Raw genomic sequence first — 26998 nt, 5'->3', positions numbered from 1 at the left:
CATTTTTGTATCAGAAACAAGAAAAAGCACACGAAATTTAGGTGATCTTCCATGTTGCAAAGAGCTTAGCAGGTTAATAAACTCATTGCAGCAAAGATATTGGTAACAGTTACAGAAGAGAAGAACTTGGTTTAAGATGCAATGCTATCTGGGAGACCGTTGGGTTATTCAGAGTTCCGGCCCCAGATCCTGTGATCTTGGAGCTGAAACTCCTTCCTTCTACTTCCCTGGTCAGCCATTTGGACATCACCACAACACCTTCATGCAAGGGATGTGTGTGAACCTCTGAACTTCTGAGCATCATGTGCAGTGAGGGCACTGGATTGGACATGTGCCTTTCATGTTCAGTTTCTTCTGAACGACAAAGTCATCCCTTGGAAAATTGAGAAACCATGGCTTGCAATCCTGTGGCAAATCAGGATCAAATGTAATGTGGGTTTGCAAAACATGGTTTGTGCTAACTATGGTTTAATATGATGTCTGAATGTAGCAACCATAGTCACAGCAGCCGCTCTTGATTCCCGAGGCCTTTGCACCTGAAGGTGAAAAAGAAAACATAACGTTCTAAACCATGATTTATCATTGGAAAGCTCAGGCCATGTTCTGTACGATCTCTGGAGCGAGCCTGTATTTTTAGTGCATGTTTCAGGATCTGGGATTTGCTTTACCCATGAAAGCTTAAGCACCCTGTCCCTGATTTTGGGGGATTCCCCTTTCCCCTAAACTGCAGCCAACCTCGTTCCGCAGTGGCTCCTGGCTTTGTGAACATTGGAAGGAAGGGTTGGGGGATCCACTTCCATCCGTGCAGCTGATTCAGCATAAATCAAGGACCGAACGATGAAATGTGTACTTCAAGCACAATGAGCGGGCTCAGACACGGCAGCTCACCCATTTGTTAATGTCGGTCAATGTGTGAATCGGCTCTGTATTTTGCAGGCAGTTCAGTGTGCAGGGCTTGATCATGACTTCTCTGTGTTCACGGTGCACTGATCGGAATAATGTAGATTGCTGTGCAGGTAGCTTTTATTTCCTGCTTCAGGATGTGAGCTCGCACTGGTTACATACCGTGTCGTCAGCGTCCCCTCCGTTTGCTCTCAGTCCTGTGGCTCATGTACGTTGACCTCTTTGTACAGGTCCTGCACCCACTGTCCGACGGTGCGCTCGGGACGATGCTGGTGGTCAGGTCAAAAACAGAGGAAGAAAAGGATGGTGGGAAAAAGAAGTATATTTTGAAAAAGGTGAGGGGGAAGATAGAACAGGTGGTTTCCATGACAACAAGATGCGATGGAGCTTCCAAGTGCATCACTAGTGAATTATTTTGTGAAAGACCAACACGTTCATCACGAGCGGCTTATCTCGCATTACAATAAAGGCAGTTTATTATGATTATGATTCAATAATAACACATGGTCAGAACATTATTAGAACAAAACAAGCGAAGTTCTCACATTTCTTCACCATTTCTTCACTGGTTGGGCAATGTGAATAGGCATTTAGCAAATTTTCACCTTCGAACTCATATATGTGTGCTTGTTTATTTTTAATAATTATCCTTCAGCTTATAGCCTGCTTAATTCTAGATGGTTTTCAGCAGAAACAGCGCAAATAATCATTTACATTTGATAAAATGCAACGCTGAAGTTTAGTGCTAGGACATGGAAGTAATAAAAGAGTTCCTTTGAACATAATATTTGTCCCTTCTTCACCGCTAAGCAATCGTGTTAAGTTTCGATACCTGCAGGCTTAGGGAGAAAGGTTTCTGAGTTGGTGGATATGATGGACACCGGAGGATGTCCTTTAAACAACACGCCCCCAAGAGAACCTGGGTATTGTCTCATGGAAGTACATTTCACGGAACAGTGTTCATTTATGTCCCACCCAATAACTGAAGTGCTTTAGTCTGTAATAGGAAAGATCCTGAAATATTTGTCATCATTAACAATGCATGCCAGGCCCCAACATGTCAGAAATACTCTCAAGGCAGTTTCCAAAACATAAATTCACAATATATGATGAATAATTGATTTAAAAGTATAAAAATCTTAGGAATACAGGGAATACATACTAGGTATCAGAAATCATGCTAATCACAGGCAGTACTCAACCCAGGGAGCCAAGGTGGTGCAGAGGTTAAGAGGGCGGAACTGGGACTCGGGTGCTGTAGGTTCAAGTCCCCGCTCAGCCAGGGAGCCCACTGGGTGACTTCAGGCCAGTCATGGATTTTCGGCCCAGCCTACCTCACAGGATTGTTGTGGGGATAAGATTGAGAGCAGCAGCAGGAGATGAACTATGTAAGCCAGCTGAAGTTCTTTGAAAAAAGGAAAAGTCACGCTATAAATCTAACAAATAAGAAGGACAAATGAAATAAATAGTTAAAGCTTGGTCACACCATATCATGCAGCAACCAAAAGATCCTTCTTTATGAGAAAGCAATTCAAGACAAAATGAAATGTTTAATATTTATATATTTTAATTGTGCAGCCAGTGTGTTTCCAGGTTTTAATTATAATTGTAATTGTTTTATTTATATACTTCTGTGAGCCATCCCGAGGCTATGTAGCAAGGGGATGGCATATAAAAAGTTTAAATAAATAAATAAACCCAGACCCTCCTTTAAAGGCCTTGGTGGGCCGTGTATGTTTCATAGAACAGGTTTCTGTGCCTGCTGCTATCAAAGCACGGGGAGCAATCAGGTGATTTTCAACTTTCCATTCTTGTTTTTGTTTGTTTGTTTTTTAATTGGTGGGCTTTTGAGCCCATCTAGAGGAAGTTGAAGGGGTGAACTGGAACAGACTGCAGCTGGAATGTCTCGTTCTGACCTCTGCAAGGTCATTGAGATCACTTTTGTCATCTTGGAAAGCAAGTGAGAGATCAGATCTTGAAGCTCGCCCACCCTCCCACCCCTGCCCAATCCATAGCAGCATTTAGAGCTTTTGAGAAGAGGAACTGGCAAAATCTTAGTTCCTGGGCAACTTTCCCAGGAACTGTAGGATCATACCCCAATGCACTAAATAATAATGATGAAAAGAGTTCCCAAGTGCAGAGCAAGCCGTAGAAATCTTTCCAGTTTTACAAGCATCCTTGGCTTTTGTTGTTATGTGCAGGTGGAATGCGTGGATGAAAAGCAAGGAAACGATGCTCTCAAGGAGGTAGCTTCTCTTCTCTCCCCTTTACATCACACCTGTGCTGACACAGGATTTTACCTGCCTGCGTTGTGAAGACTCATGCCACAGTACCTTTTTGCCTTTAGAATGCCTTGTGGCTTTTGCGATGACATACCAGTTGTGTCCTCACAGACCAAGAACCCTGGTCGTCTCAGTATACATACCACAAGTATGTACGTGCAGAACCAACCAGAGGTTATTTCCTTTGTGTAGCTTTGCGCAGCGGCAGCATCATGGCCAAGGGTGATAATCCAAGGCCCAGCTATGGCTCAGTGAACACCTGATCCACTTGACTGATTTACTTCGCGTAATGTCCAAATCACAGATCCTGGTTTGGGATTACAAGCAATGCTTATGGCCAGCTCACAGTTCCTGACCAGGATGCCAGTTGTGAGAACATGTACAGCAAACCATCTCCGATTTGTTTACCTGTTTCCCCTGAAAAGGAAGGACCAAGCAGCTCTTGCATCAGCACTCGGCTTGTTCAGGATAAGTGACCCTGGCTTACTGTTTTGTGCAAACACAAAATAACAAGTTGAGCTATTTTTCTAGACCTCATGCAGAAGAGGATTCTGTGAATAAAGTTAAACAGTGCGGTTGTTTTATCAACAATGATTTGACGAGATCAATAAATGCTCTTGGGAGTGTTGAAAATCAACTTTTAAATACTTTGATATGGAATGCCCAATAGTAGGTTGGCCAAAGACAAAAAGCCACCAATTAAACTTCAGAAGAGGAACACCAACTTCTTAGAATAGGGAAAAACCTGCCCTGAAATCAGGAGACCACCAAATGCTCAGTCACTGGGGAAAGGTTGTGGGGCCAGGGGAAGGGATCATGGCCATCCGGAGAAGCCTGGCAAGCTGGATCGGGACCCTAGGAGGGCCAGACTTCCTTCCCCACCCCTTTCCTCTTACATTTCTATCTTTTTAGATTGTAAGGCGGTGGGCCAGGGACCATCCTATTTAACTGACTGTTTCTAGGAGATTGTTTTGGTGAGGAGTGGAATAAAACTACTTTAAATCAGAGGCAATCAGGAAATCGGAGCATAGCTTCGTGTGTTACGCATCTGTATTTCAGACCTTTCCCCTCATTCACTGTTCTCCCAACAGGTCATGGCTTTGCTGAAGCTGGAGCATCGAAACATCTGTGCCTACAAAGAAATGTTTATCATTTGGGATAACAAGGTGAGAATGAAATTATATCTGTTCAACTTACCCACATTTGGGGTTGTTCAGTGGGACTCCTCCTTTGTAAAACTTAGGCAACAGCTCCAAATTTCTGAGCCCTGTGAAAGGAGGAGGCACAGGCTGGTGCAATCCAGGAGGGCACAGGATGCTGAGAGTATATTTTGATGTGGAAAGGTGGGATAAAATTCATTTAAATTAAAACAAAACAGATCTTGGAAATTCAGTTGAGACTTCAGTGCATTCATGGAGAGAACTGAAAAATACCAGCAGCTGATGCATTAATTACCTATTACTGTGTTACGCCTCTTCAAAGTGAGAGTAGGGGAAGAAATGTTTAAATTCCTTCCCATACTAAAAAGAGAATTTCTTACATTTCCAAAAGTACTGTGACAGAGGAAAGAAACACATTCTACCTTCCCTTCATGGATCTAAAATATTGATACTTTCAGCTGGTTTCCCTTTCATCCACATCCCATTATGTCAATATTTCATACTTAGAAACAGTTACCTGGGGTGCTTCCAGAGAGAAATCCCCTAATGCTACCTATCAGAAAATACTGTGCAGTAATTCTGATTTTTCCCCTTCATGGTTGTTCTGTGGTCAGGAATCCGATGGGGCCAAGTGGTGGGAAAACGCAGGGCTGCAGTCACCACCGGACCTCTTACCGTTCATCAGATAAGAGAGGACAGTGGCCTCCCTTGGAACTGCCGCTGGAATTTCCCGCTCTGTCCTTGAGTGGACTGCAGGGGTGGCCTTGTTATGACAAACGCTGCAACCTCCGGAGATCACCGAGATGGTAGTTTTCTGTCCTTTTTGTTGCAGATCTCGTCCATCTTTCTTTGCCTGGTGATGCATTACTCGGGTCAAGGTGACCTTTCCATGTTGATCAAAGCCAAGAGGCAAAAACGTGAGGAAATTCAGTTCAGGGTAAAAAGAACGATTCTTACTATGATAACAACAGTGTGGGTGTGCTGATAGTTTTCATCCCATGCACGCATGCCGACATACACATGGCCAAGTGAAATGAAATCCTCCCAAGACCAATTTAAACTTGCAAAAAGAATGCAGAGGAAGGAAAAATACCCATCAGGGAAAGCCAATGACAATGACTTTGAGCATTTGGAGAATTCTTCCAGAGCTTTGTTTTATTTTTAAGTGGAGGAGCAAAGATGAATACCTGAAGGAAGTGAATTCTAGAGTGAGTGACCCAGCCCTCACTCAGCATGGCCAGTGACCAGGAATATTGGGCATTGTAGTCCAAAATATCTGAAAGACAGGAGGTTTGGGAGGGCTGCTATACAATGAAAAGTGTCATGCCCAGTGCCCACAGCAAGATGAAAATATCTCAAGTTCTGATTTGATACAACAGCATATTTCTCAGTCCCCTTGTCTTTCACCCCCACCCCCCTTTATAGGTAGTTCAGATATTCCTGGGGCAGATGGTGGATGCTTTGCTTTACATCCATCAACAAAATATTTTTCACAGGTAAGGAGAATTTTTTAAGTACCTAAATAATGCTGTTCTTCCAGTTTCTTCACATCTTTAGTTATTCTTATATAGCCATTTATACCATAAATGTTAAACCGTTTTAAAAGACACCCATAAACTGCTTACAGCTTTGCTCATATGTAACTCCATTTTAGCATGCTAAAAAATTCCTATTTGTTTCAGAAACATCAAACCATCCAACATCCTGCTAAATGGTGAGGCGTCCTTCATGCTTGGTGACTTCAGTTCAGAAACCCTCATGACGGATGAGATGAAATGGAAGATAAGAGTACAAGAAGGTAGAAGGTTTTCTTTTTTTAAAAAAAATTTTCAGTAGCCTTATTCTTAAAAATAGTTTTCCTAAATGGTGGGAGAGAGACACGTGCCAGGGATATGGCAAAGTATTTCTACCAGTGCTTGGCATCAGGAATATTTAACTGTGCCTAGATTAGCAGTCCCTGTTTATTTGAAATGTGTGTGGAACCAGTTTGGAGTCTCAGTCTGCCAGGCAGATGCTTGCTTGCATCAAAGGACATTTCGCATTCAGTACATGGCACTATCCTCCAAGTCGTAAAGTAACAGCAAATGTTTTGTGAAAGCTTGGTGGAAGGGCTTGACAGGAATCTGAGATTTGCTGTGTAAATGCTCACTACAAATCAAACATCAATCCAGTGGAAATGTGATTGTGTTTTCTTTGAGATGTTTAAGAAGGAACAGCCTCCAATAAAATAAAATCCCCAGACTGTTAACCCACAGGTTGTAATACTTCTGAAAAATATTAGAATGCGTTGATGCCAATAACACTGCGAATCAGCTCAGCTTAGCGTACAACAAAGATACTGGAGAAAACATTTTTGTTAGTTGTCAGCCATTCATTTCTTCAAGGAATCTTCTAAGTTGGAAGGCAGGTCGTACTGCCCACGAGCTCTTGCTGCAGATTGGAGTCTGCATAAAAACAGAACGACTTAGAAACCTAGCAACCAGGAGGAAAATAATTTTATATGATCCCTGGGTGTAACACATTTTGCTGTCTGTTTATAAATGAATGTTCCCATTTTTGAGGAATAAATGATTCTGTATACTTGTCATTAGCCATAAATTCTACTTTTGGACATTCAACATGCCTGAATATTAGTGAAATGCTGCTGTAAAACTAACTTTACCTAATGATGAACAGTCATACATAAGATTGAAAAGTTTGCTCTTGCAGCTTTTGAGACTTTTAATCACTTTTTATACAGGACATAAAATACCAAATGCTTTATAGTTTTCTCTCCCTTTCTTCTTCACAACAGCTTCAGGGGGGTGCATCAAAAATACTGCTAATAAAACCAAAATCATGAGGAGAGGAACCAAGGAAAGAGAAATGTTGCCATCTTTGTCAATTCTGCACATTCATTACCGTGCATAATTTATATAATGAAAGGTGCCGTCCTGTGCAAGTGTAAGCAGAAAACAGTCCTACAGTCCCTAGTGATCCCCAGCCAGCAGTGCTGGCTGGCAAATCCTAGGAGGTTTGCGACATTTTCAGTCTTGGTATGCATGCAGTCGCAGCCTCAGTCTTCGGCTAGACTTGGAAAGAAAGCCCTGTGTGAAAATCATGCTGCAAGCCAAGTTTAATTCCCTTCCCCTTCCCCTTGAATAGCTGTACCATGCCAGATGATAACACCTTCAGGCCACACAATCAGCAACAAAGGGAAAATAATACTTCCATTTCTTTTTTCCCCGCAGTTCCTCACTTTAAATCCTGGATGGCGCCAGAAGCTCTCAAGTTCTGCTTTAGTGACAAATCGGACATCTGGTCGCTTGGCTGTGTTCTACTGGAGATCATGAGCTGCTCAGCCTTGAAAGCACATTCCTCTTCTGACATAAAAGTATGTAACAATGGAGAGTTACTAAACAATTCAGTTACTGAACAATCACTAGCCGTGCAAAAAGCTAGTGTTCATTTCAGTGGAAGTGGCCCCCCGGATGTTTTGGTCTACAACTCTTTATCAGTCCTAGGCAGCGCATCCAGTGGTGAGGGATGATGGGAGCTGTAAGCCAAAACATCTGGAGGACAATAAATTGGCCACCTCTGGTTTCATCCGTATCTAAGAAAAGATGTGAAATTACGAAATGCTCATCGGCAGAACAACTTTCTTCACTGTAATTGAAGGAAGCACTCATGAATCCCCGCCTATAACTTGTAGATATGGAATGCCTTTGACTTTCTTGATATTTCCCTCTCTTTCTCTGGGTATGTAACGCTGCCACCAGGAATTTAATCCAATCTTATTAATTAACCTCTCCCATAATACTGTGCCCAAGCTGAAAGGCCCCTTCGTTGGACTAGGTGGTCCCCAGGATGAGACACTGGTATTCAAATAGCCTATGACTCTGGGTTAACAATAAATCAAATCAAACTTTATTTGTACATTAAGCATATCGGCTTCAAGATGCTCAGTAACTTATTTTCTTAGTAAATAAAAGAGTGTATATTAATAACTACAGATTGAGGTATCTCATGCTTTCCCTTCACAAATGCTCCTCACGGACAGGTCCTTTCTCTTCTGAATGTTCTTTGACCAGTCTTTAAGCTATTTCTCTCAGTTCCATCTTTGCCTTCTCACTTAGGTTCATCAGCTTCCCTGTCTTGCAGCCGTATGATACTTGATAATATAGGTTCTGACTCTCCCGAGTCACTAAAGTGTCTTCCAGGGATCCTGCTTCCTTCCTTCTGTCCCTTTTAAGAATCCCAAATGCCTTCCACAGCACTATCTAGGGCCTCCTTGCATTCTGCAGATTTGCCAGCTCAACTGCTGGCAACCTGAAAAGGACCTGAAAAGGCTGGCCATGCACATGGTGGGCATGTCATGAGTGGAGCCAGCTGGAGCCGGGGGTCAGACTAGATGGCCCAGGAGGCCCGAAAGATGCCCTGCCAGAACTTCCGAGGAAACTGCCAGGAAACTGCTACAGTTCAGATGTTCTTCCTAAGAGTGGCATGAAAGAGAGGGAGGACATGGGGTGGCAGGCTGCCCCTGCGGCACGAGGGGGCACAGCGAGGCAGGACGGGCAGAAGCAGGGCCTGCTTTGGGCTGCCGGCACCACAAATGAGCCTGACAACGAAAAGGAGGAATGGAATGCCTGGGCCACCTTAAAAAGCCCTGCCCAAAGCGTGTGTCCGTTCCAGCCGTCTGGTGTGCTTTTCACATGGCTTGTTTCTTTTTAGGCAAAAGAGCCAGTTTCGTTATTGCATGACATTAGGGAGAATACCAGTGCTCTGGAGGAGGCCTTGATATCCGTGAGGTATCAAGATACACCTTTGTCTTCTCTTCTGACTCAGATGCTGATGATCGATCCGACCATGAGGCCCACTGCACAGTGAGTTGGGATTTGTTGTCTCCTGTGTGGGAGTTGCTGTTTGCCACCTCTAAGGCTGTACTCTCTCAAAACAACAAACATCACGTGCCGAGAGAGATACTATATAAGCAACAGCCAGTCGCAACACAAGAGAGGGCCTTTTTGGCAGCCACGTCCAGGCTGTGGCGCCCCCTCTCACGCGTGGCTCAGTTCCCCCCCCCCCCCCCGCTATCCTACCTGTGGCAGGCAAAGACCACCTTGCTTCAAAATGCATTCAGCCTGCAGATAAGTCTGTGGTTAGGCTGGTGCTTTTTTTCTCTGTCATGTTTCTTTTTGTCTTCGAATATGTTTTATTATTTTAATCTATTTTAAATTGTTTTTGTTAAGATGACTTGAGTGCCATTCTTTGACAGAAAGGTAGGGTTACAAATCAATCAAACAAGCAAGCAAGCTATATTGGGACACCTTGTTTTGATTCAACTAAATAGCTGGGTTTTCCTCTCTCCTGCAATTTTAGGGAGCTGGTTGAGAATCCATTCATAAGAGAATGTCTGAGTCTAGCTGACTCTCCTCTAGTGAAAGTTAAGCAGAGCCTCCCACCAGGACTGGCGGACGTTATCCTGAACAGTGAGATCCAGGCTGTTCTCGGTAAGGTTTGCAAACAGAAGCTTCTACCTTTCTTAGAAATAGGAAGGAATCTAAGAGAGGAGAGGGAGCTTAAGGGGCGCATTTGACTCTCGGGGGATTCAGAAGCACCCCCACTGCCAAACAGAGCCCCACTCTTGGCCGTGCCTTGAGCTACTTTTCCATTGCCAGAGAAGGTGGGAGAATGTGAAGCAGTGGCCACAGATGGAAGAAGAGGTTTGGAGAGACACAGTTCTGTGAGAGGAAGCGTTGTGCTGGATTTGAGACAACATAGTGGGATGAGAAATGTGTGTGTGTGTGCGTGCGCGCGCGCACATGCAGCTGGCACATGTGTGCAGCTTGGGATGGGAAGCCCAGCCTGCCCAGGTTCCAAATCCACCGATGCACCAACGCAGCAATCCACCCAGCAGGCTTTTGATGAGGCCACAGCAGTTGGTCAAATTCCGTGGGGCCAAAAGATCGGGGGACCAGACTCGGAGGCTGTTCATGTGGGTATTATAAAACAGATGGTGTTCCCAGAAGACAGCAACCCTTGTGCAGTTTAGGTGGTAGTGGAAAAGCAGTAATTCTGACAGTGTTCCTCACAGGAATGCACAGCTGTTTCTTTCCCCACCTTCCGCAGAGATCATGGTGTCCTACGAGGACATTGAGGAAGCCCAGGTCAAGTGCATCAAGCGCCTTATTAGCCTCCTGAAAGCCGCAAAAGGTATGCAGTGACTGAACGCATGTTTTTATTTTTCTTGATGTTCAGAGTGGGATAACATATGTAGTTTCATTGCAACAGGGAATGGGTTTATGGGAGTTGGGGCAGGGCTGGTGAGGAAGCCCCGTCGCTGGCTGCTGGCTCCGGGCCGATTCCTGCAGTTCTCACAGATGGCGGTAGTGGGCCAGCCTTGCTGACACAAGGCCCATGAGCCCAACCTCCTGCCCTGCTTCCATCTGTGGTCGCCCATCTGGCCGCAGGCCCGTCCCTTTCCAGGTCAGCAAAGGAGACTTTGTGTGCTCGTTTATTGTGTAGCTACGCAAGACAAGTAAAGCGGCCACAACACGGGGGTCGGTCCTCTCTCAGCCTGAGGGTGAATGCCTTCTGAAGAAGCTCTTGGGGACGGGGGCTGCATCGCACTGGTGGGCAGGTCGAAGGCCAAAGGGGTGAGGACAACCATTGGCTGAGGCTTTTCAACCTATACAAAGGGCACGAAGCTGGGAAACCAACCAGCAACTGAGCGATGGGGAAAGGAAGGGGACGCCATCCCTGAGCTGCGTGGATTTGTAGTGCTAAGGAGACGGGGGTGGGGTTCAGGAGAGCCGGGTTCGAGTCCCCACCCAGCCACGGAGCCCACTGGGTGACTTTGGGCCAGTCACAGAGTCTCAGTCTAACCTACCTCACAGGGTCGTTGCTGTGGGGATGAGAGTGAGAGGAAGAGAATTAGGTAAGCTGCCTTGAGTTCCCCGAAAGGAAAAGAAGGCGGGGTATAAATAGAATAAACTGCATTAATAAGTGCTACATACTGGTAAATTCAGCCTGCAGGTCTCAGTGCCATGAATATCACCCAGATGAAGAGGCGGCCCCCAGTATGGGTTGTGTCTCCCAGCACCCATGCAAGAGGGCGTGACTGCCCCTACACTGGGGGGGGGGACCCCAAAATGGGGGGGACCAGTTATAGTAGAAAACAGTAACAGAGAGCCATGACCAACAAAAATAAATAAAACAGCTACGCTTTCTCCCCCACAGTCAGTGTAAAAAACCTCCTGGGACTGGTAGATCCTGTGACTTGCGCCACGCAGAATCACATTGATTCTCCTGAGGTGCAGGTGGCTGCATACTCCCTGTTGCTGCAGATCACTGGCAGAGGTAGGGCGATGAGCACCGTTATCACGGTAAAGGATGTACCATTCCTAAAGCGCTACTCAGAAAGCATTTTTTTTAAATCACGCAAACTGCAAAAAGTTGCCAGAGCCAGGCCAAGATTTGGTGTGACCAGGTGTGCCAAGGGTCTGCTCAGGCCCCCTGCAGCTGCACGCTCGCGAGTCCTCCCCTTCCCGTAGTGTGAGCCTGCGCCCCTGCAAGCACCCCACACCTCTCTGCCCGCCGGGGCTGCACGCTGCCAGGAAGGGCCAGTCCCGTGGGCAAGTCGCCTTGCAGGGTGAACGGCACCTGCCGTCCCTGATCCACCCTGGAAAGGTGCCCTCACTGCTCACGCAATGCTCAGAGATGCTGAGCTGACTCGTCTGCTGGGGGGAGATCTAGGGCTAAGTCTGAATAAATCCCAGGAAGGTCCCAAGGAAGCGATCCGCAGAGCGCTGTGTGAAAGCAGCTGGGGAGTTCGCTGGAGTGCCTGGAAGACTGCAGGTGCCTCAGCGGAAAGCGCCCCTCCTTTATGCATTGAACCGTTTTACTGGCTGGAATATGCTGCTCTTTTTAGCCTTGTGGTCTTGCACACCTCGCCTTTTCCAAACCTTCATTTGGCCTTCAGATTGAAAGAGGCCCAATACCCCTGGGGTTGGAGCATCAGAGCAGTCAGGGAGGCTCGGGTTCAAATTCCTCCTCTTTCAGCCATGAGGCTCAGTATGTGAGCTCGGGCCAATCCCATTCTCCTTCAGCCTAACCTCCCACACAAGGTAGAAGGAAGGGAATATGTGGGGGAAGAGGGAACTTAGGGACATCGTGTTTAAGCCCACCGGGGACAGGTGGAGGACAACGGCAATTCCACAGGTGCCTCCACACTGCTGGGCTAGGACACCTCCGGCACCTCACGCTCCCGGTATAACTGCTTACAGGGTGGCCTTGAGAAGCAGTGGCCTGGGATAAGTGGAACGAACCTTCAGGCATTACTGAACAGCTTCTGCGCAGACGCGATGCATCGTGCCACCGCAGAGGCTGACACCTTTGTCCTCCCGTGTGGATCCCTCTTCGTGCCTGTCTATGGGTCGTGTCTTTCTCTCAGTCAGCACACTTGTGATGGCGTGTCGGGTCGGGAGAAGCCCCTGATGTGTTGGTGTTCTTGCTTCGGCAGCCGTAGGACAAAACCTCAGTGTGGAAACGCTGGCTGAGGAAAACACCCTCCGCTGCCTGACCAACTCCATGAGGACGCACTTCGACAGTGAAGACCTGCTCTGGATGATCTGCACCATCTTCATGATGATGGCGAGCAACGGTGGGTGCCGCCGGCCACGTGCTGCCGCAGCTCCCGGCAACACGGCAGTCCCTTTGCTCTTGCAGCGACAGAGGGAATCCAGAAAGAGGCCGTCGGCTCGCCACTTGTGCCGCGCCAGGAGAGGACACAGCTCTGCATGAAAGCTGCCCGTGCAAACAGGGCGCTAACTGCCAGTTTAGAAACAACTATTTCTATTTCGATAGAAATATGGGACATCACGCCATTGTGGAAAAGGTTGACCAGGTGGCCGGCGTGTCTGGCCTGTTGCTGGCTGCCATGGGAAATGTCAAGGCCCATCCCACCCACAAAAGAGACGACAGGTTCAAAGAGAGGACTGTCCTCTGCCGGGCTTCCAAAATAGAGGGCTGCCCTCCGTAAGCTAAGACGCCTGGCCACTGCAGGTTGTGCTGGAGGTTAGTCAGTCACGGCAGCTTCCCTCCCACTTGCAAAACCCCCGTGCTTAGGGAACGAAAAGGGAAAGGACACTGGACAGAGGGAGAGTCAATGCGCACATAATTTCGTTCGCTCATTTTACATCCAGGTTCCCCTTTCCTTTTATTTCTGCCCCCCTTTCATGCTGCGAAACACCGGCTGCCCACACTGGTTGCTAAGTGCAGTGCGGCCACAGCCCATGACTCATGGTACCTCTCCCGCATTGCTTACAGAAGTGGCCGCAGAGGCCTTGAGGAAAGCCGAGATCTTCACAGACATCCTGACCATCCTGGGTAGTTTTGCCCAAAACAGAGAGATCTGCCTCGTCGGCTGTGGGCTTCTTTGGAGCCTGACCGTGAACAGTACGTATGCAGATGTAGCAGACGCATTGGTTCCTCTGGTTGGCGAAGCATTTGCTAGAAGTGGCCGCAATACGATGCGAAAGGAAGGCAAAGAAAGCCATTTGCGTGACTGTGTTACACCCAGTTCCGTTATGGCTTATATTTTATCTGCTGCCCAGCAATTCTCACCCGGTGCTGCATAAATCACAGCCTAAGTCACACCGGGTGTTTCCCGTTGCAAGAGAAAGTTGCCATCACATCTTGTATTTCCTGGCCGGTACGAGTTGTATGTTCTTTCACCACTGCAGTGACTGACGTGGCCGAAAGTCCACCGAAATATGCCATTGAGCTCGTCTCCATCCTCCTCCACATGCACCTTGACCACGCGGAAGTGGCAGAATCGGCCTGCTGCGCCTTTTGGGCCCTGTCGCTTCACGGTGAGCTCCGAGGCCTGCTTCAGCGCCTGGTGGCAGGGGGCACCTCCCTTTGGAGTGGGGCATCTTATCCCAGCTGCTGTCATTCAGCCTCCAGCGCATGCAGGAAATTGCACAGAGGCTGTCACAGCTGGCCTTGTGTGAAGTGCCCGTGGAAGGAGGACGCAGGGCACCCACCTCGTCTGTGTGGCCTCGCAGCTGGGCCTCTTGCCAGAACTTGCAAGTTGGCAAGTGTGAGCAGAAGGCTGACTCCAGTCCACTGGAACAACTCTGAGCGAGCTGCAGTCCATTGGTGCGGATTGGTGGCTCCCCCTTGTTAACAAAGCAGCAGCAAAATGACTCTCCCCACCTTTTTATCTTATCCTGCTGACATGCAAAAAACTTGAGGTGACTAGCAGCAGATTTTTGTGTGTGGAAGAATGCCATTCAGATATTCTCAGGGTGTATCTTTTGTCCTGACTCCAGGTGGTGGATCTTAGGATTCTAGGATAAAGTCAAGTAGATTCCGGAATATTGTTTTTTTTCTTTACAAGGTAACTTCTCTTTTGGATAAGCTCTCAAAAACCACAGTGGCATTTCTTACAGTGGAGGTCTCTGGCTTTCTTTTCCAGGTTGCATAGATGAAGTGAACTATGAACCTTATGCCTTGCTTCTTCTGGAGGCTCTCCGGCACCATCCCGAAAGGCCAGTGCTGGCGAAAAATGCTTGCCTTGCCTTGGCAAGCCTCCTGAGGACATCTGGTAACAGCCTGTTATACTAGATGGGCGGCACCACTCAGCAAATCGTTAGCACAGCCGCGAGGGAACGAGAGCCGGTGTGGCGCCATGTGGAACTGGGACTCGGGCGATCTGGGTTCGAGTCCCCGCACAGCCATGGGGCTCAGTGGGCGACACTAGGCCAGCTGCAGACTCTCAGCCTAACCTACCTCACAGGGCTGTTGTGGGGATATGCCTGAGAGGTGGAAGAGAGCTGTGCAAGCTGCCTTGAGTCCATTGGCAGGGAAAAGCGGGAATATATATATAATAGGAGAGAATAGAACAGAAACTGCTGCACCAGCATAACCTGGAATAGTCCACCTGCACAGTGCGAGTATGTGGGTGAGAGAGACACAAAATGGCTCGCTTTATGCTCTGCGTGAGCAGTGCCTCTCCTCTGGGCAAGCCAAGCCGTGTTCACAAAACCTGAAGGGGAACTCCAAATGCATGGCAGAACAAAACGAGGCAGCAGCTGTCCCCTTGCTCACCACCCTGACCGGGTAACAGACTGCTCTTGACCGCACCTCCCTAGCGCCCCACAGAGCGCACCACCGCAAGCAAAGGCACCAGGAAGCTCACCGGACCACACAGTTCAGTGTTGCACCTGGCACTCGAGCAGGTCGCACCCAGATTTCAGGTTGATGCTCAGAAAAACAAGAGGGGAGAAAGCTTCCAGCGCCTAACCCGTCCTTTTCCTTCCAGAGTTATCTGGTTTCAGGTTCATCGTCACAGATGAGAAGGGCAACGGAATAACCCTGCTGAAAGAATGCTACCAGCTGCACCGTGAGGATCCTGAAGTGGTGGAAGACATTTGTGTGCTGATCGACGAGATGTTTAAGTACGGTAAATCTTTTTTTCCTCTATATCGCCCGTCCCATTTGTTCTACAAGCCAGTTCAAAAAGGGGGGCACGGAGAGCCCCGGGAAACATAATTGTTTGGGAAGTGGAAATGGTGGAAATGGAATGAATTAGCACCATCGTTCTATTCTGGATTGAAGTTTCCCTTTCCGTTGAATCGCAGAAGAAATCGTGTTGGAGCTGGTTTCCCAGAACATTACAGAGGTGCTGACGGAAATGAAGAGCAGGTTTACATCCAGCCTGGTATGCCAGCACACAAACACAATGGCCATGGGTAGAGGTGGCACATCAAGTCATCTCATTTTGGCAGTGATCCTCCGGGTGGCAGAAAGCAGTTAACACTGGGCTGAAATCAAATCACTGAGCTTAAGGATTAAGAGTTTGGAAATTATCTTTGGATTCTCAAGTATTTCCTGTCGGAGTCGTAAAGGCACCCACCAAAGCCAAAACCCATTAAGGAAGACTTTAAGATGCTTTGAACTTCAGCTTCTGCTATTTTAGTGTTCAGAGTGCAGAACACTTGAGTGCAGAATTCCTGGTATTTAGGAAATCAGGGTTCTAGGCTGCACAGGTTAATTTTGAGCCATTTGCTGACTCTCAGCCAAATGTACCTCACAAGAATGTTGTGAGGATACACTGGCAACTGTGTGCACTGCCTTGGACTCCTTGGAGGAGAGGAGGGAGGAAGGCCAAAAAGCTGCCTTGGGCGGGTTTCCTGCACAAGGAGAAATGGTCGTCTGGAGCAGGCCGAAGCTGCATGGGTCAGCGGAGGGGGGTTCAGGGAAGGCTGCGTGGGACCAGGGTGAGCAAGAGCAAAGGAGCGGGAGCGTGGCCCTGTGCATCCCCGGCATGCAGTGCCAGCATCCCAGCCTGGGGCCACTTCGGCCCATGGCCTGAAACAGCTTCCCCGTTACTGCATTAATGGGACACCTGGCATCTGATAAAATAAGAGGGTGGGTAGGAGAACCAGCGGGCTGCTGCGGGAAACCCAAAGCACCTGAGCACAGCAGTGCCGGGCCACCTGCTGGTCCCCAGCTCGCGGCCTGTGCTTCCGGAGGGACGCGCGAGCCGTCAGGAGCAGCGGCAGCTGCACCCGCCTCCCCGAGTTGCCCATCGCCCTGAGGCATCACCACCTCCTGCAGTAGCAAGTCCCATAATTTAACTCTGCGCTGTGCAAACTGCCTTTTCATCTGACCTGCACCCCCCACCCAAAACTTTACAGGGCGACTTCACTGGGTTCTGCATGTGGGGGAGGAGGGGAAAAACCTGGTTCCTTTGTACTTTCTGCACTATGGACAAAATACTGAGAGAGCAGGCCACAAAACCTGGTGCCTGATACAAGGAATGTAGAAAATTAAATTTCTGATTGCCAGTTATGCTGACCTGTCCTGTTCATACCCCCAGATGCAAACACAAGCAGTAACACGATCCTCAAGGAATTTCCAGCTTCCTGTATTTGCATTCGGAAGTGCCCACCTGCCCCAGTCCCACATTCCCATGCATTAACATATGGGGGGGGGGGGAGAATCCGTATTTGTCAGGAAAAATACATTTTTTAAAATCATGTAAGTTTCGGGTAGGGGAAATGGTGCACTGTTTAAAAAGAGCATTTTCCCTGGTTGAAAAATGTGCTCTTTTCCTGATCAATGAAAAAGAACTGAATTCGCAGATGCGGTGAAATGAGCTTCAGGGAAGCAATCGAACATTTACAACAAGTTCAAGTACTGCTTTGTTTGCCTGTTCTTACCGGACACTTTACATTTTCCCATAGGAAATAGTGGCCCTAGCAAACAAGGCTCTCTCGAAACTGCAAAAGAAAGGTGAACATTTTCAAAATACAAATTTATTTAGAAATCCCTGAATCTTTCATAAATAATATATAGATATTCATGAATTGCCCTATTTTTGCAGGGCACCTTGCTTGAAACAAAGCCAAACTTGCTGGAAGAAATTCCTGGTTTGCCTCAAGCCACCTGCTGTCACAAGATGAATGGCAAAAGGACTTGGGGAAATGTGCCTTTTGCTGCATTTTTTTCTGTATTTGTTGAACTTTAGGGCTTTTATATATTGCTCAAAAATATTGTTACATGTTCCACAATTAATAAAGTCTGATGCAACTCTGCAGCTCCTCAGTTAGACAGTAAATGCTTAGCTCAGAGTCAAACCAGGTGGTGGGGAAGCCACAGAGGGGGAAAGGGGTGGCTGCCCCACCCCATGGCCCAGCCCAACTGGCCCGCAGCCCCAGGGCGCAGTGGGGCCTTAAAACATGGGGAGATTCAGGCAAGGCCTTTCACGTAGTTTGCAGCCAGCCCAACTGTTCGGGTTTGTGGCAGGAATGCCATTTCAGAACTGGTCCGCCACGCACCGCGGCAGGCCAGCATTCGAACAGGCAACCGAAACTCCCTTGTGCTTCCGGAACTCGTTTTCTAGTCCTGTGGATCGTGGCCAGAAGAGGTAGCTGGTGACTTGAAAGGCACTCGAAGCCAAAGGACCACCACTGCTGGCAAGCAAAGACACAGGGTGCGTCCCCCTTCGTTGCCGCTTTCCCAACGGTTCCAGCTTCCACGTGAACAAGTCCATGTAGATGGCAGAGTTTTTTTCAGATGCTGAAGCCCCGGCAAGTGCGTTCAGACTCCTTTTTCTCTTTGCACAGTGGAGATTATCATAGGATGTCTAGGCGCTCCCTAGAGCTGCTGACCTTTCAGAAGATTCCCTCTGTTAGCACATACTTCCACCTCCCCGAGTCATGAAGTTTCTGGGAGGCAGCTGTATAAACACAATACTATAGGAGGAAGGATGCTGTTTTGGTCCTACCAGAGCATATTCGGAGAGAAATCAGGAGTTGATACATGTGTGTAGCATTCTAATTTGCTCCTCGGGCTTGTACTATCCTTGAACAAGACACGGACAAGTCTGCCTAAAGTTAACTAGATCAGTAAGCAACACCAAGTTAGAAAATTAGGTTCAGCTGTGTTCCATCAACACCAAGAGGCTTTGGGACACTTTCACTTACAGGTGTGTGAAGTAAGGTTTCATAACCAAGTGCCTTTGGATTTATTTCTGCATCATGTCCAGTTCAGGCAAACAGAAGGGACAGAGATAAAAGGCCATTCTGGCCCGTTGGAGGTTTTTTTGTCAGCACTGTGGGCATGACCTCTAGAGCTGTCCAGATTTAATCTTTCTTCTCCTTTCGTTTTACTTTGAGCGATGCTTCCCACTGCTTTTTCACCAGTGTGTACAGTCTCATTGCTGCCTGGGCATCTTGGATCTGAAGCGGAATGGAATGAGCAAGAAGTGAAATACTAAACAAATGGAATCCAAAACCCAGGCAAAGTCACTAAGATGTGAACCTGAAATTGTCCCACAACAAGGAGCGCCTTTTAGTTGTTCCCTGAAAATACCCTGCATTTCTCTTGTGACAGAAAGCGTAATTAAATTCTATTCCTTCCCTTGGAAACTGATGCAGCATCATTTGAAAGTCATACATGTAAAAACCGAAAAGACCGGGAAAAGATCATAGCTTGATGACCAAACTGATGCTCTACATGCAGAGGGCTCCAGGTTGCAGATAGCAAGACCAAGACGACTTCTAAACTGCATACCTGGAGTACCGCTGTTCTGTAGGACTGACACTACTGAGGCTGATGCGGCCGCCGCCACCTTCCCAAGGGCGGTGCCAGCCACCGAGGACTCACTGAGATGCAGTCCAGGGGGCCTGGCGTTAATATTCTCACAGACGCCTCCATCCCTAGATGAGTCAGCAAAGGCTGTCTGAATGGCACAACGGAAAAGCACGGTCCGCGAGGGAAGCACGCAAAAATTCTCTCCAGAGACACCTGCTATTCTGACACAGAGGCCATCCCTTGATACTGGGACCAGCACAATTCGGAGAAGAATTACAAAGAGAATGGCTAGGATGCCAAGGCTGTACTTGGTCATTTTGCTGTCTACCCTTGCCTAGGATTGCTCCCTGAGTCTCTCTCTAAACTCCACCCAGCAGTGGCAAACAGTAGCAAAAGCAAATGATGCAAGAAACACAGAATGAAACCAGCCTAAGTAATGTTCTTTGAATGTGCCTAAAAAAGGTAGCTAGCTTCAGAGTTTTCAAGCAGAGGGTGTCCCAAAAATTTTGGCATTATTTGAAATGTGACTATCTGAGTAACTACATGTCCCAGGCAAACAAAATTAAATAGGCTTCATGTTGAACAATAAAAGATTTATCAAAATTCGAACAAGAGATTCAAAGGGATGTAGATTTTATAACTGATTTCACAAATGTTCGTTATGCATACCGCCTGTGACACGACACACATCCAGTCGGTAGTCCACCTCTGCCAAACACGCTGTAGCGTGTCTGGCATAACATTGTGTAGCTAACATTAGTTAGTTTTTACACATTTTGTTAAAATTTGAGATCATTTGAGCAAGAATTGGCTATGTTATTAGACTACGAAATGATGTCAATTTTTTTGGGACACTCTGTATTTAAAAAACAGGCAGTGGCTAATTGCCATAATTACTTAAAATGGGAAAGGCGCTCTAAGTGATGAGCAAAACACTGGGGATAAACAGTGGCTAACCAAGTCTGAAGATCTGGGGGAAGCGAGAAGAGCAGCCACCACTGACATCAGAACGCGACTACATTTCCAGGGGTTTTCCTGCAAGCCTCCCGGGAATGTCGGTTGAGCAACCAAAAGCTTTGGGGCGCATACATACCGAACTGTGCTCCAAAGTCTGCACCTTCACATTCAGCAATTTCTCACAGAGCAGCTTCAAGGATGGTCGCCCACTCTGCGTAAACAAGAAGCCCGTCTGAAGATGCTAACTGGACTGCATTTCCTTGCATACAGTAACTTCACCTGCTCGATTTATTATTCTCTGAAAGCACTTTTACCTGGCTCTCTAGCCAAAAAGCCTCCTAAATCTGTCAACAAGGCAGTTCCCACCCCAAGACTTAACATCTGAAACTCTGATGGGTCAACCGTTGAGAAAGCCTGTGGATCAAGACATTTAACTTCTCATTAAAGCAAGCCTATGGGCCTCCCCACAAAGCCTAATGGATGATGCACAGACCCGTCTGCTAGATAAACCAGTGCCAAGGAGGATGCTTCCGAACTGTCCTGTTATTGTGGGAACTAGAACTAACTTACATTCAGGAACTTGGCAATAAATCTTTCGGTTTTGTGGAGCCTATGAGATGGAGAAGATAAAGCACTGCATTTTCATTCAAAAAGCTGGGACTTGGCACTTTCCCCCCGTTTTGTGTATATACAGATGTTAGAATGACTAAGCTTGTGCAGAAGGATCATAGGAGGACAGTGCTTAGCTGCAGCCATTTACAGTAGGGGTGTGCTACCTCAGGCTCAGGGGTCACCCAACTCTCCTGGGGTCTCGATCTAGCCCTCCAGCATTCCCCAGAGAGCAACACACGCTTCCGCCAACACTTTTCCCCTGACCAGTAACCGTTCACTAGTTCCCAGGCTCCTGTGTGCTTTTTCTCCCACTCCAAAAAGTTGAAATGCCTCTTCCACGGCTTACTGACCCTCATGCTAAAATAGGCTAGAGGTTTTGGTCCCTCTCTTTCAGCCCCACCCACCATCAGAATGTGGCCCCCCGAATATTCAGCCCTTGGGCTGTGAACAAGGTTCAATGCTTCTATTTAGTCTATTGCCTTGAAAGGCTAGAATAACTTTCCACTCTCACCTTGACTTGCTGTTTGAAAGGCTTGTATTTTTGTGTGTCCCGGATTTTCTTTTTTGGGTGGTCAAGAAACAAAACCTGAAAGTCAAAGGTAACCGTTGTAAAATTAGAAGGGTGCTACAAAGATGTGATAATTCGCTACTCGATGTATCTGAGCTGACGTGCCACTAAAGCATGACCAAGCCCCCAAGCAACAAGCAGACCATTTACAAAATAAAACCCAAAGCAGGAAATCCCAAGAAGCTATGAAGGAAGGCCTTTCTGGCACTGAGGTGAGAATTTAAACACCAGTCTGGCTAAAAGGCTATGGAGACACAAATACCAAAAGAAAGGTGCATGATTCTGTACCTTTAAGTCATTGTGAAGCGCATGCCCAGCTAGGATTCTTCCTCTTAGGATGTCAGCTACTTCTTTCTGAACAACTTTGAAATTCTCCCCTAAATGAACAAAAGGAACACACAGAAATATTCTCATTAAAGAGCTGATGGCAGTCTTCAGAAAAGCATCATCCAAGGCAGGGGTGGGCAATTAATTTTTCTATGGGGCCACATGAGAAACTTTGACAGTTGGTAAGGGCCGGACCAATACACTTACAGCTCTGCTCAATATATATCTCTATAAAAACAGTAAATGAAACATTACAATGATAAAATGAAAATGTGGAGCACAGAACAACACTAATGAATATTCACAAAAACATTAACATTACATGAAAAGCAATAAATTCAATTCAATTTAGCAGATCCTTCAAAATAAAAGCAGTGCAGTTGCATTGCTTGCATCTATATTACGATGATATATATTTGCATTGACTTTTAATTTGCCAGGGACCGCCTGCGGGCCAGTCAGGGCCAGCCATCAGGCCGCATGTGGCCCGCGGGCCGCACGATGCCCAGGTCTGATCCAAGGGGTGGGTGGTTTTTGCAGGGGGCATCATAGGAATTCAAGTACTTAAGCCAAAGACAGGCAGGTTCGTCAGTTTTTTTGATAGATGTACCAGGTGCAAAAGAGGTAGAGCTGACCAAGAGCCATGCTTCTGAGCACGCTGCAGCCAAAGAACTGGGTTTTGCTACCAGCTCACAGTGCTCTCACCCAAATTCCAGGCCCTGTAACCCTTGATTTTCCTTCTTGTAGAAATCCCTGACAGAAGCCACTGTAACATGCATTTTTTTCAGGTAATTGCTTTCATATAATCCCACAGGAAAAAAAATATCCTCAAGGGCCTTCTGGGAGTTTTGCTGGAAAGGATCCGGCTTGTTCCTCAAGGACGTTTTGAAATTTGTTGATATTTATTCATTTATTTTCCCTTCCTATCCTAGTTTTTAGTCCCTGAGGATGTCCATTGTGCCCCGAGACAACATGAAAATACACAAGACAATTTAAACAGAATCATTAAAACTAGTAAAGACAACTAGATCCATCAACAAGCTTATACCAAGAAAAGGGCATAATTTGGTGGGTGCAGCACAGACACTGCAGGCAGAAGGTCTGGGGTTCAATTCCTCACGTTTCCAGTTAAAGAATTTTAGGTAGTGTGTATAGAAGCTACCCTTTGTCTAAGACTCAGAAAAGCCAGTTAGAGCCAGTTAAAAGGCTAGAAGAACCAACCGTCTTGTTCAGTGAACACAATACAGTTGGAATGTTCAAACCAAATCCGCACCCCCCACAGGTCACCTACCTGTCCTTAAGTTTTCAGGCCTGATGCCGCTAACAGCTGTTCTGTAGTCTGTCACCTCTTCGGTGGGCTTGACGTATTTGTCGTAAATACACTTTCCGAACAGGTTCACAATGGACACACGAGCCACGATGCTGTCTTCGCCTGTGGGTCCCACACCCACCATCTCACAGTCCATGGCCACAGCTTTTGTTAGACTGCCAAAAAGAAGATACTGTCTTACCCAACCTATTAAGAGTGTAGAATTAACCCATTTACTTAATGGGTGGTTAATAAAAAGGTAAAGGATTCCCCTTGACATTAAAGTCCAGGCATGCCTGACTCTAGGGGGCGGTGCTCCTCTCCGTTTCCTGGCCGAGGGAGCCAGCGTTTGTCCGCAGACAGTCTCTGTGGTCATGTGGCCAGCATGACTAGACACCGAGGTGCATGGAACACTGTTACCTGCCCACCAAAGTGGTACCTTTTGATCTACTTGTACTTGCATGCTTTCGAACTGCAAGGTGGGCAGGAGCTGGGACGGAGCAATGGGAACTCACCCCGTTGTGCAGATTCAAACCGGTGACCTTTCGATCAACCAGCCCAGCAGCACAGTGGTTTAAACCACTGCGCCACCTGCATCCCTGGGTGGTTAATAGTCAACTAATAATTCTTCAACGGTTCACAGCCCTGAACTGTAACTATAAGCTGCACCTCAAAAATGCTTACCCTTCAAAGGCCTTTTCTTTAACCAGTGTCTGTTCTGCCGGCTGCTGGGGTTGCTTGTCCTGGATGCCCATTTTTTTCCGAGCAAGTCTTGCAGCTTCTGGTCCCAAGGCTGCTTCAATATCATCTGGATCAACATCATCAAACCAGATGCTAGAAGGCAAAGCAAATGCTAAGTGACTCACAAAAATTAACTGTTAGTGAAGCAAGATAGTCAATAACCTGGTTTATGCCTTAACAACAACCCAGAATATAAGTACAGGCTGTTACACGTGAATCCTGCAACAATGTTTTAACTATTGTTAACCATGAACCACCCAGAATTCACAACGCAGTGACAAACCATGGTTTCTCTTTGGGTGTTCATAATTAACTACTGATAGTTAAACTATAATACAGGGTTCATATTTAGCAGCCCACGATTCAGTGACAACCATGTTTAACCCATACTCTGGGTTATTATGAGCACACCAGGCCAATGAAACATGACATTTAGGCACCTATGAATCTGTATAATTCTGATCACTGATATTTGAAAGGACTTGGACTGAAGGAAGAGAATTCATGTTGCCTGGTTCTTCAGACACACTTCATGCCAGAGATTAGTGCAAGAATATTTTACCATTTGTATTGATACAGAAGTTGGAAATGCCAAAAATACTGGACAACTGGGAACTTTTGGCCAATATTTCTGGATAACCACGAGTTGTCCACCCTGTTCTACACAACTGGAGTACTGAGCATTTGATCTGGATTATATGGCTAGCCCTGCTTAAGGATTATTAAGCACAAGACCAAAAAGACTCACTCTTCTGGCTTTGGTTCCACTTGCTCTTCAGTTTTCCTCTTTTTATGTTTAAAGTTTCTTTCTTTCTGCTCAGCACTGCCCCTTCCTAGGCCTCCTTTGCATTTTTTTCCATCCTCCCAGGCCTGGGGCAACCTCTTTCCATGCAAGGGTTTTTCAGGTTTTGTGACACTTTGCTGAACAAAACCTTCCACATGATTCTTCTTGGCCATCTCTGCAGACTGGAAAGTCAGACTCTTCTTCGTTCCATTCGGCATTCGGAGAACAATCCCTGCTGCTTTAGTTGTATGTTTTTTCTTGGAAGATGTGTCTAGTGCAGTAACAGTGCAATTCAAATTGGCTTCCTTTTTTTTCAGAAGCTTAAAAGCAATGACAACAAAGTTGACAGAGTCAGCTTCTACAAGTGAAGCATCCATCAACAGAGTACATTCCACTCTGGTGCATGAAGCTTTCCAGACGCCCACCATAATGTATGCCTGCAAACCGAGTCCCCCAGCTTTGTTCCTTGGCACGAAACATAAGGGGTTTTAAAGCCTTCTCCCCTCTGTGGCCGCTTTGGGTCCACTCGTGCACACCTCAGCCACTAACGCCACCTGAGCCAAGGCACAGGAAAAGGAACTGGGCAAATGGGTTCATTGGAAGGACCACAAATGGATCGATCTGATCTTGCAACCAAGATGGCAGCAATGGCAACAGCAGCAATACCCCTTTACAGGAGAGCCTTAGGCAAGGCAAGAGTGAGTACCAGCTAATCATTCTACGTTCCATTCTCAAACAAGAAATGACAGAAACAGCTTTTCTGCTGATCAGTGGCATAAATACAGCTCCCACGATCTTCCTGCCCATGGTTAGGCTGGCTAGAGATGATGGGAGCTGCAGGTCCAAGCACCTGTACGGCCACAAATTGCACACCCTCTGATTTAACCATGTATAAACTTTTTCAACAGGGGGCCAGTTGAAAGGCAGCGGCGGCAGGCGTGGGCTGGTGAAGCGGGCCGGTGAGGTGGCAGGGGGCATGCGCGAGGAGGCAGCGGGCCTGTGCAAGGCGGTGGCTTGCTCGCTCAGAAATCTCCGAGAGAGTCCAAAACCACCTCTGCACAGCAAACACACACATGTGTAGCAAGGTGGGTGGCAGCGGCTTGCCCGCTCGGAGGTTTCCAAGCGAGTCCAAAGCCACCTCCGAGAGAGCAAGCTGCCGCCTCGCTGCCCGCGGCAAGGTGGGTGGCGGCGGAGAGTCCAAAACCTCTAAGGCGGGCCATATCAATGGGGCTCTTTGCTTTCATACCTCCTGCAATGCCTTCCAGTTTGAGGAGAATTCTTGGGGTGTTTTTGGAGGCAATTCTCCTGCTGGCTTGGATTCTCTTTGTGCTTTCTTCTCCACCTGCTTGTTTTTCTTTTTCCAAAACAATTTTTTCTTCTTTTTCTTCTTCTTGTGTTGGTTTTTAAGACTCTCTGGTTTTGTTGTGGATTGGCATGATACATCATGTGCTTCTTTGGCTTTTATTTTTGCCATCTTGAGGTTACACAATCATTCAATTCTGGCCACAAATGTTTCTGAAACAAACAAAAAATCTCACATAATAGGAAACCATAGCTATTCGTTAATGTATTTCAAAAATCTTGTCCAAAAGGCACTCTAAGACAGGCTTTCCCAATAGGTAACCTCCAGAAACACTGTGACTAAAGCTCCCATGTGTCTCAATAAGTTACAATGAGGCTTTTACAATCAGTGGAGGTGGTAATATGCAACACAACTGCTTCCACTTCACTTTGGTTTCTGCATGCACCTGAATGATGCATTATCAAGCAGGAAAAGCATTTGCAAACCCTCATCCATTATAAACGTCCTGGAAATGTGATTCTTGGCCTGCCATCCCATACCCACTTAGCTGGGAATAAATCCCACTGAACTCAATGCTTACTCTTGGGCGGACACAGATACCATAGTGCTATTAATTCTTTAGAGCGGCCTCCGCCACTGCTGCTCCCTGGGTGCGCTGGACTACATCTCCTAGCATTCCCGTGCTAGTGCTAGGAAGGCTGGGCCTTGTAGTCCTCCAACGCGTCTGGAGGGCCCTAGACTGCAGGAAGGCTCTTTCAGAGCTGCCCGTCCCTCAGCACTTCAACCGGTCCCCGGCGGAGAACAAGCAGCGCCGCTGCCGGGAAGCGCCTCAAAGGCCCGCCGGCCCTGGAGCCCCCGCGCGAGGAAGCCCCGCGGGCCGCGCACCTACCGCACCCGCCGCCGGAGCCACGCACGCGCGGAGGGGCCTCGGCCCGGAAGCACGTCCGCTCCCTTGAACGCGCCGGCGA

At 47.2% G+C, this 26998-nt stretch overlaps 2 protein-coding genes across 4 annotated transcripts in view; one reads left to right on the top strand and one right to left on the bottom strand.

The window, feature by feature from the left end:
* STKLD1 (serine/threonine kinase like domain containing 1) overlaps positions 1-17839 on the top strand; it is a 19537-nt gene extending 1698 nt beyond the window's left edge. Inside the window, exons 2-18 of the mRNA XM_044439707.1 lie at positions 1099-1238; positions 4277-4351; positions 5178-5282; positions 5771-5841; positions 6028-6143; positions 7576-7718; positions 9056-9207; positions 9704-9834; positions 10454-10537; positions 12846-12986; positions 13652-13780; positions 14068-14196; positions 14805-14933; positions 15651-15791; positions 15970-16049; positions 17578-17626; positions 17718-17839. Coding sequence (XP_044295642.1) covers positions 1099-1238; positions 4277-4351; positions 5178-5282; positions 5771-5841; positions 6028-6143; positions 7576-7718; positions 9056-9207; positions 9704-9834; positions 10454-10537; positions 12846-12986; positions 13652-13780; positions 14068-14196; positions 14805-14933; positions 15651-15791; positions 15970-16049; positions 17578-17626; positions 17718-17731 — 1829 coding nt within the window. The 3' untranslated portion in view covers positions 17732-17839. The remainder of the gene's footprint in view (positions 1-1098; positions 1239-4276; positions 4352-5177; positions 5283-5770; positions 5842-6027; positions 6144-7575; positions 7719-9055; positions 9208-9703; positions 9835-10453; positions 10538-12845; positions 12987-13651; positions 13781-14067; positions 14197-14804; positions 14934-15650; positions 15792-15969; positions 16050-17577; positions 17627-17717) is intronic.
* On the bottom strand, positions 17634-26998 carry REXO4 (REX4 homolog, 3'-5' exonuclease). Of its 3 annotated transcripts, none has more exons than XM_044440015.1 (9): positions 26920-26998; positions 25974-26242; positions 24692-25047; positions 23887-24036; positions 23185-23378; positions 21855-21943; positions 21510-21584; positions 20523-20597; positions 17634-19074 (listed from the first exon to the last, which is right to left on the bottom strand). In XM_044440015.1, exons 2-9 carry the CDS (start codon positions 26199-26201, stop codon positions 18979-18981), a joined length of 1263 nt encoding a protein of 420 aa, XP_044295950.1. In that variant the 5' UTR covers positions 26202-26242; positions 26920-26998; the 3' UTR covers positions 17634-18978. The 3 variants fall into 3 exon arrangements, with proteins under 3 accessions (XP_044295950.1, XP_044295949.1, XP_044295948.1); XM_044440014.1 differs by lacking the exon at positions 26920-26998 and adding an exon at positions 26611-26869; XM_044440013.1 differs by lacking the exon at positions 26920-26998 and having other exon boundaries at positions 25974-26869.

Source organism: Varanus komodoensis, unplaced genomic scaffold (assembly GCF_004798865.1).
Source record: "Varanus komodoensis strain SLA01 unplaced genomic scaffold, ASM479886v1 scaffold36, whole genome shotgun sequence".
NCBI lineage: Eukaryota > Metazoa > Chordata > Lepidosauria > Squamata > Varanidae > Varanus > Varanus komodoensis.
This window is presented reverse-complemented; position numbering and strand designations above follow the sequence as displayed.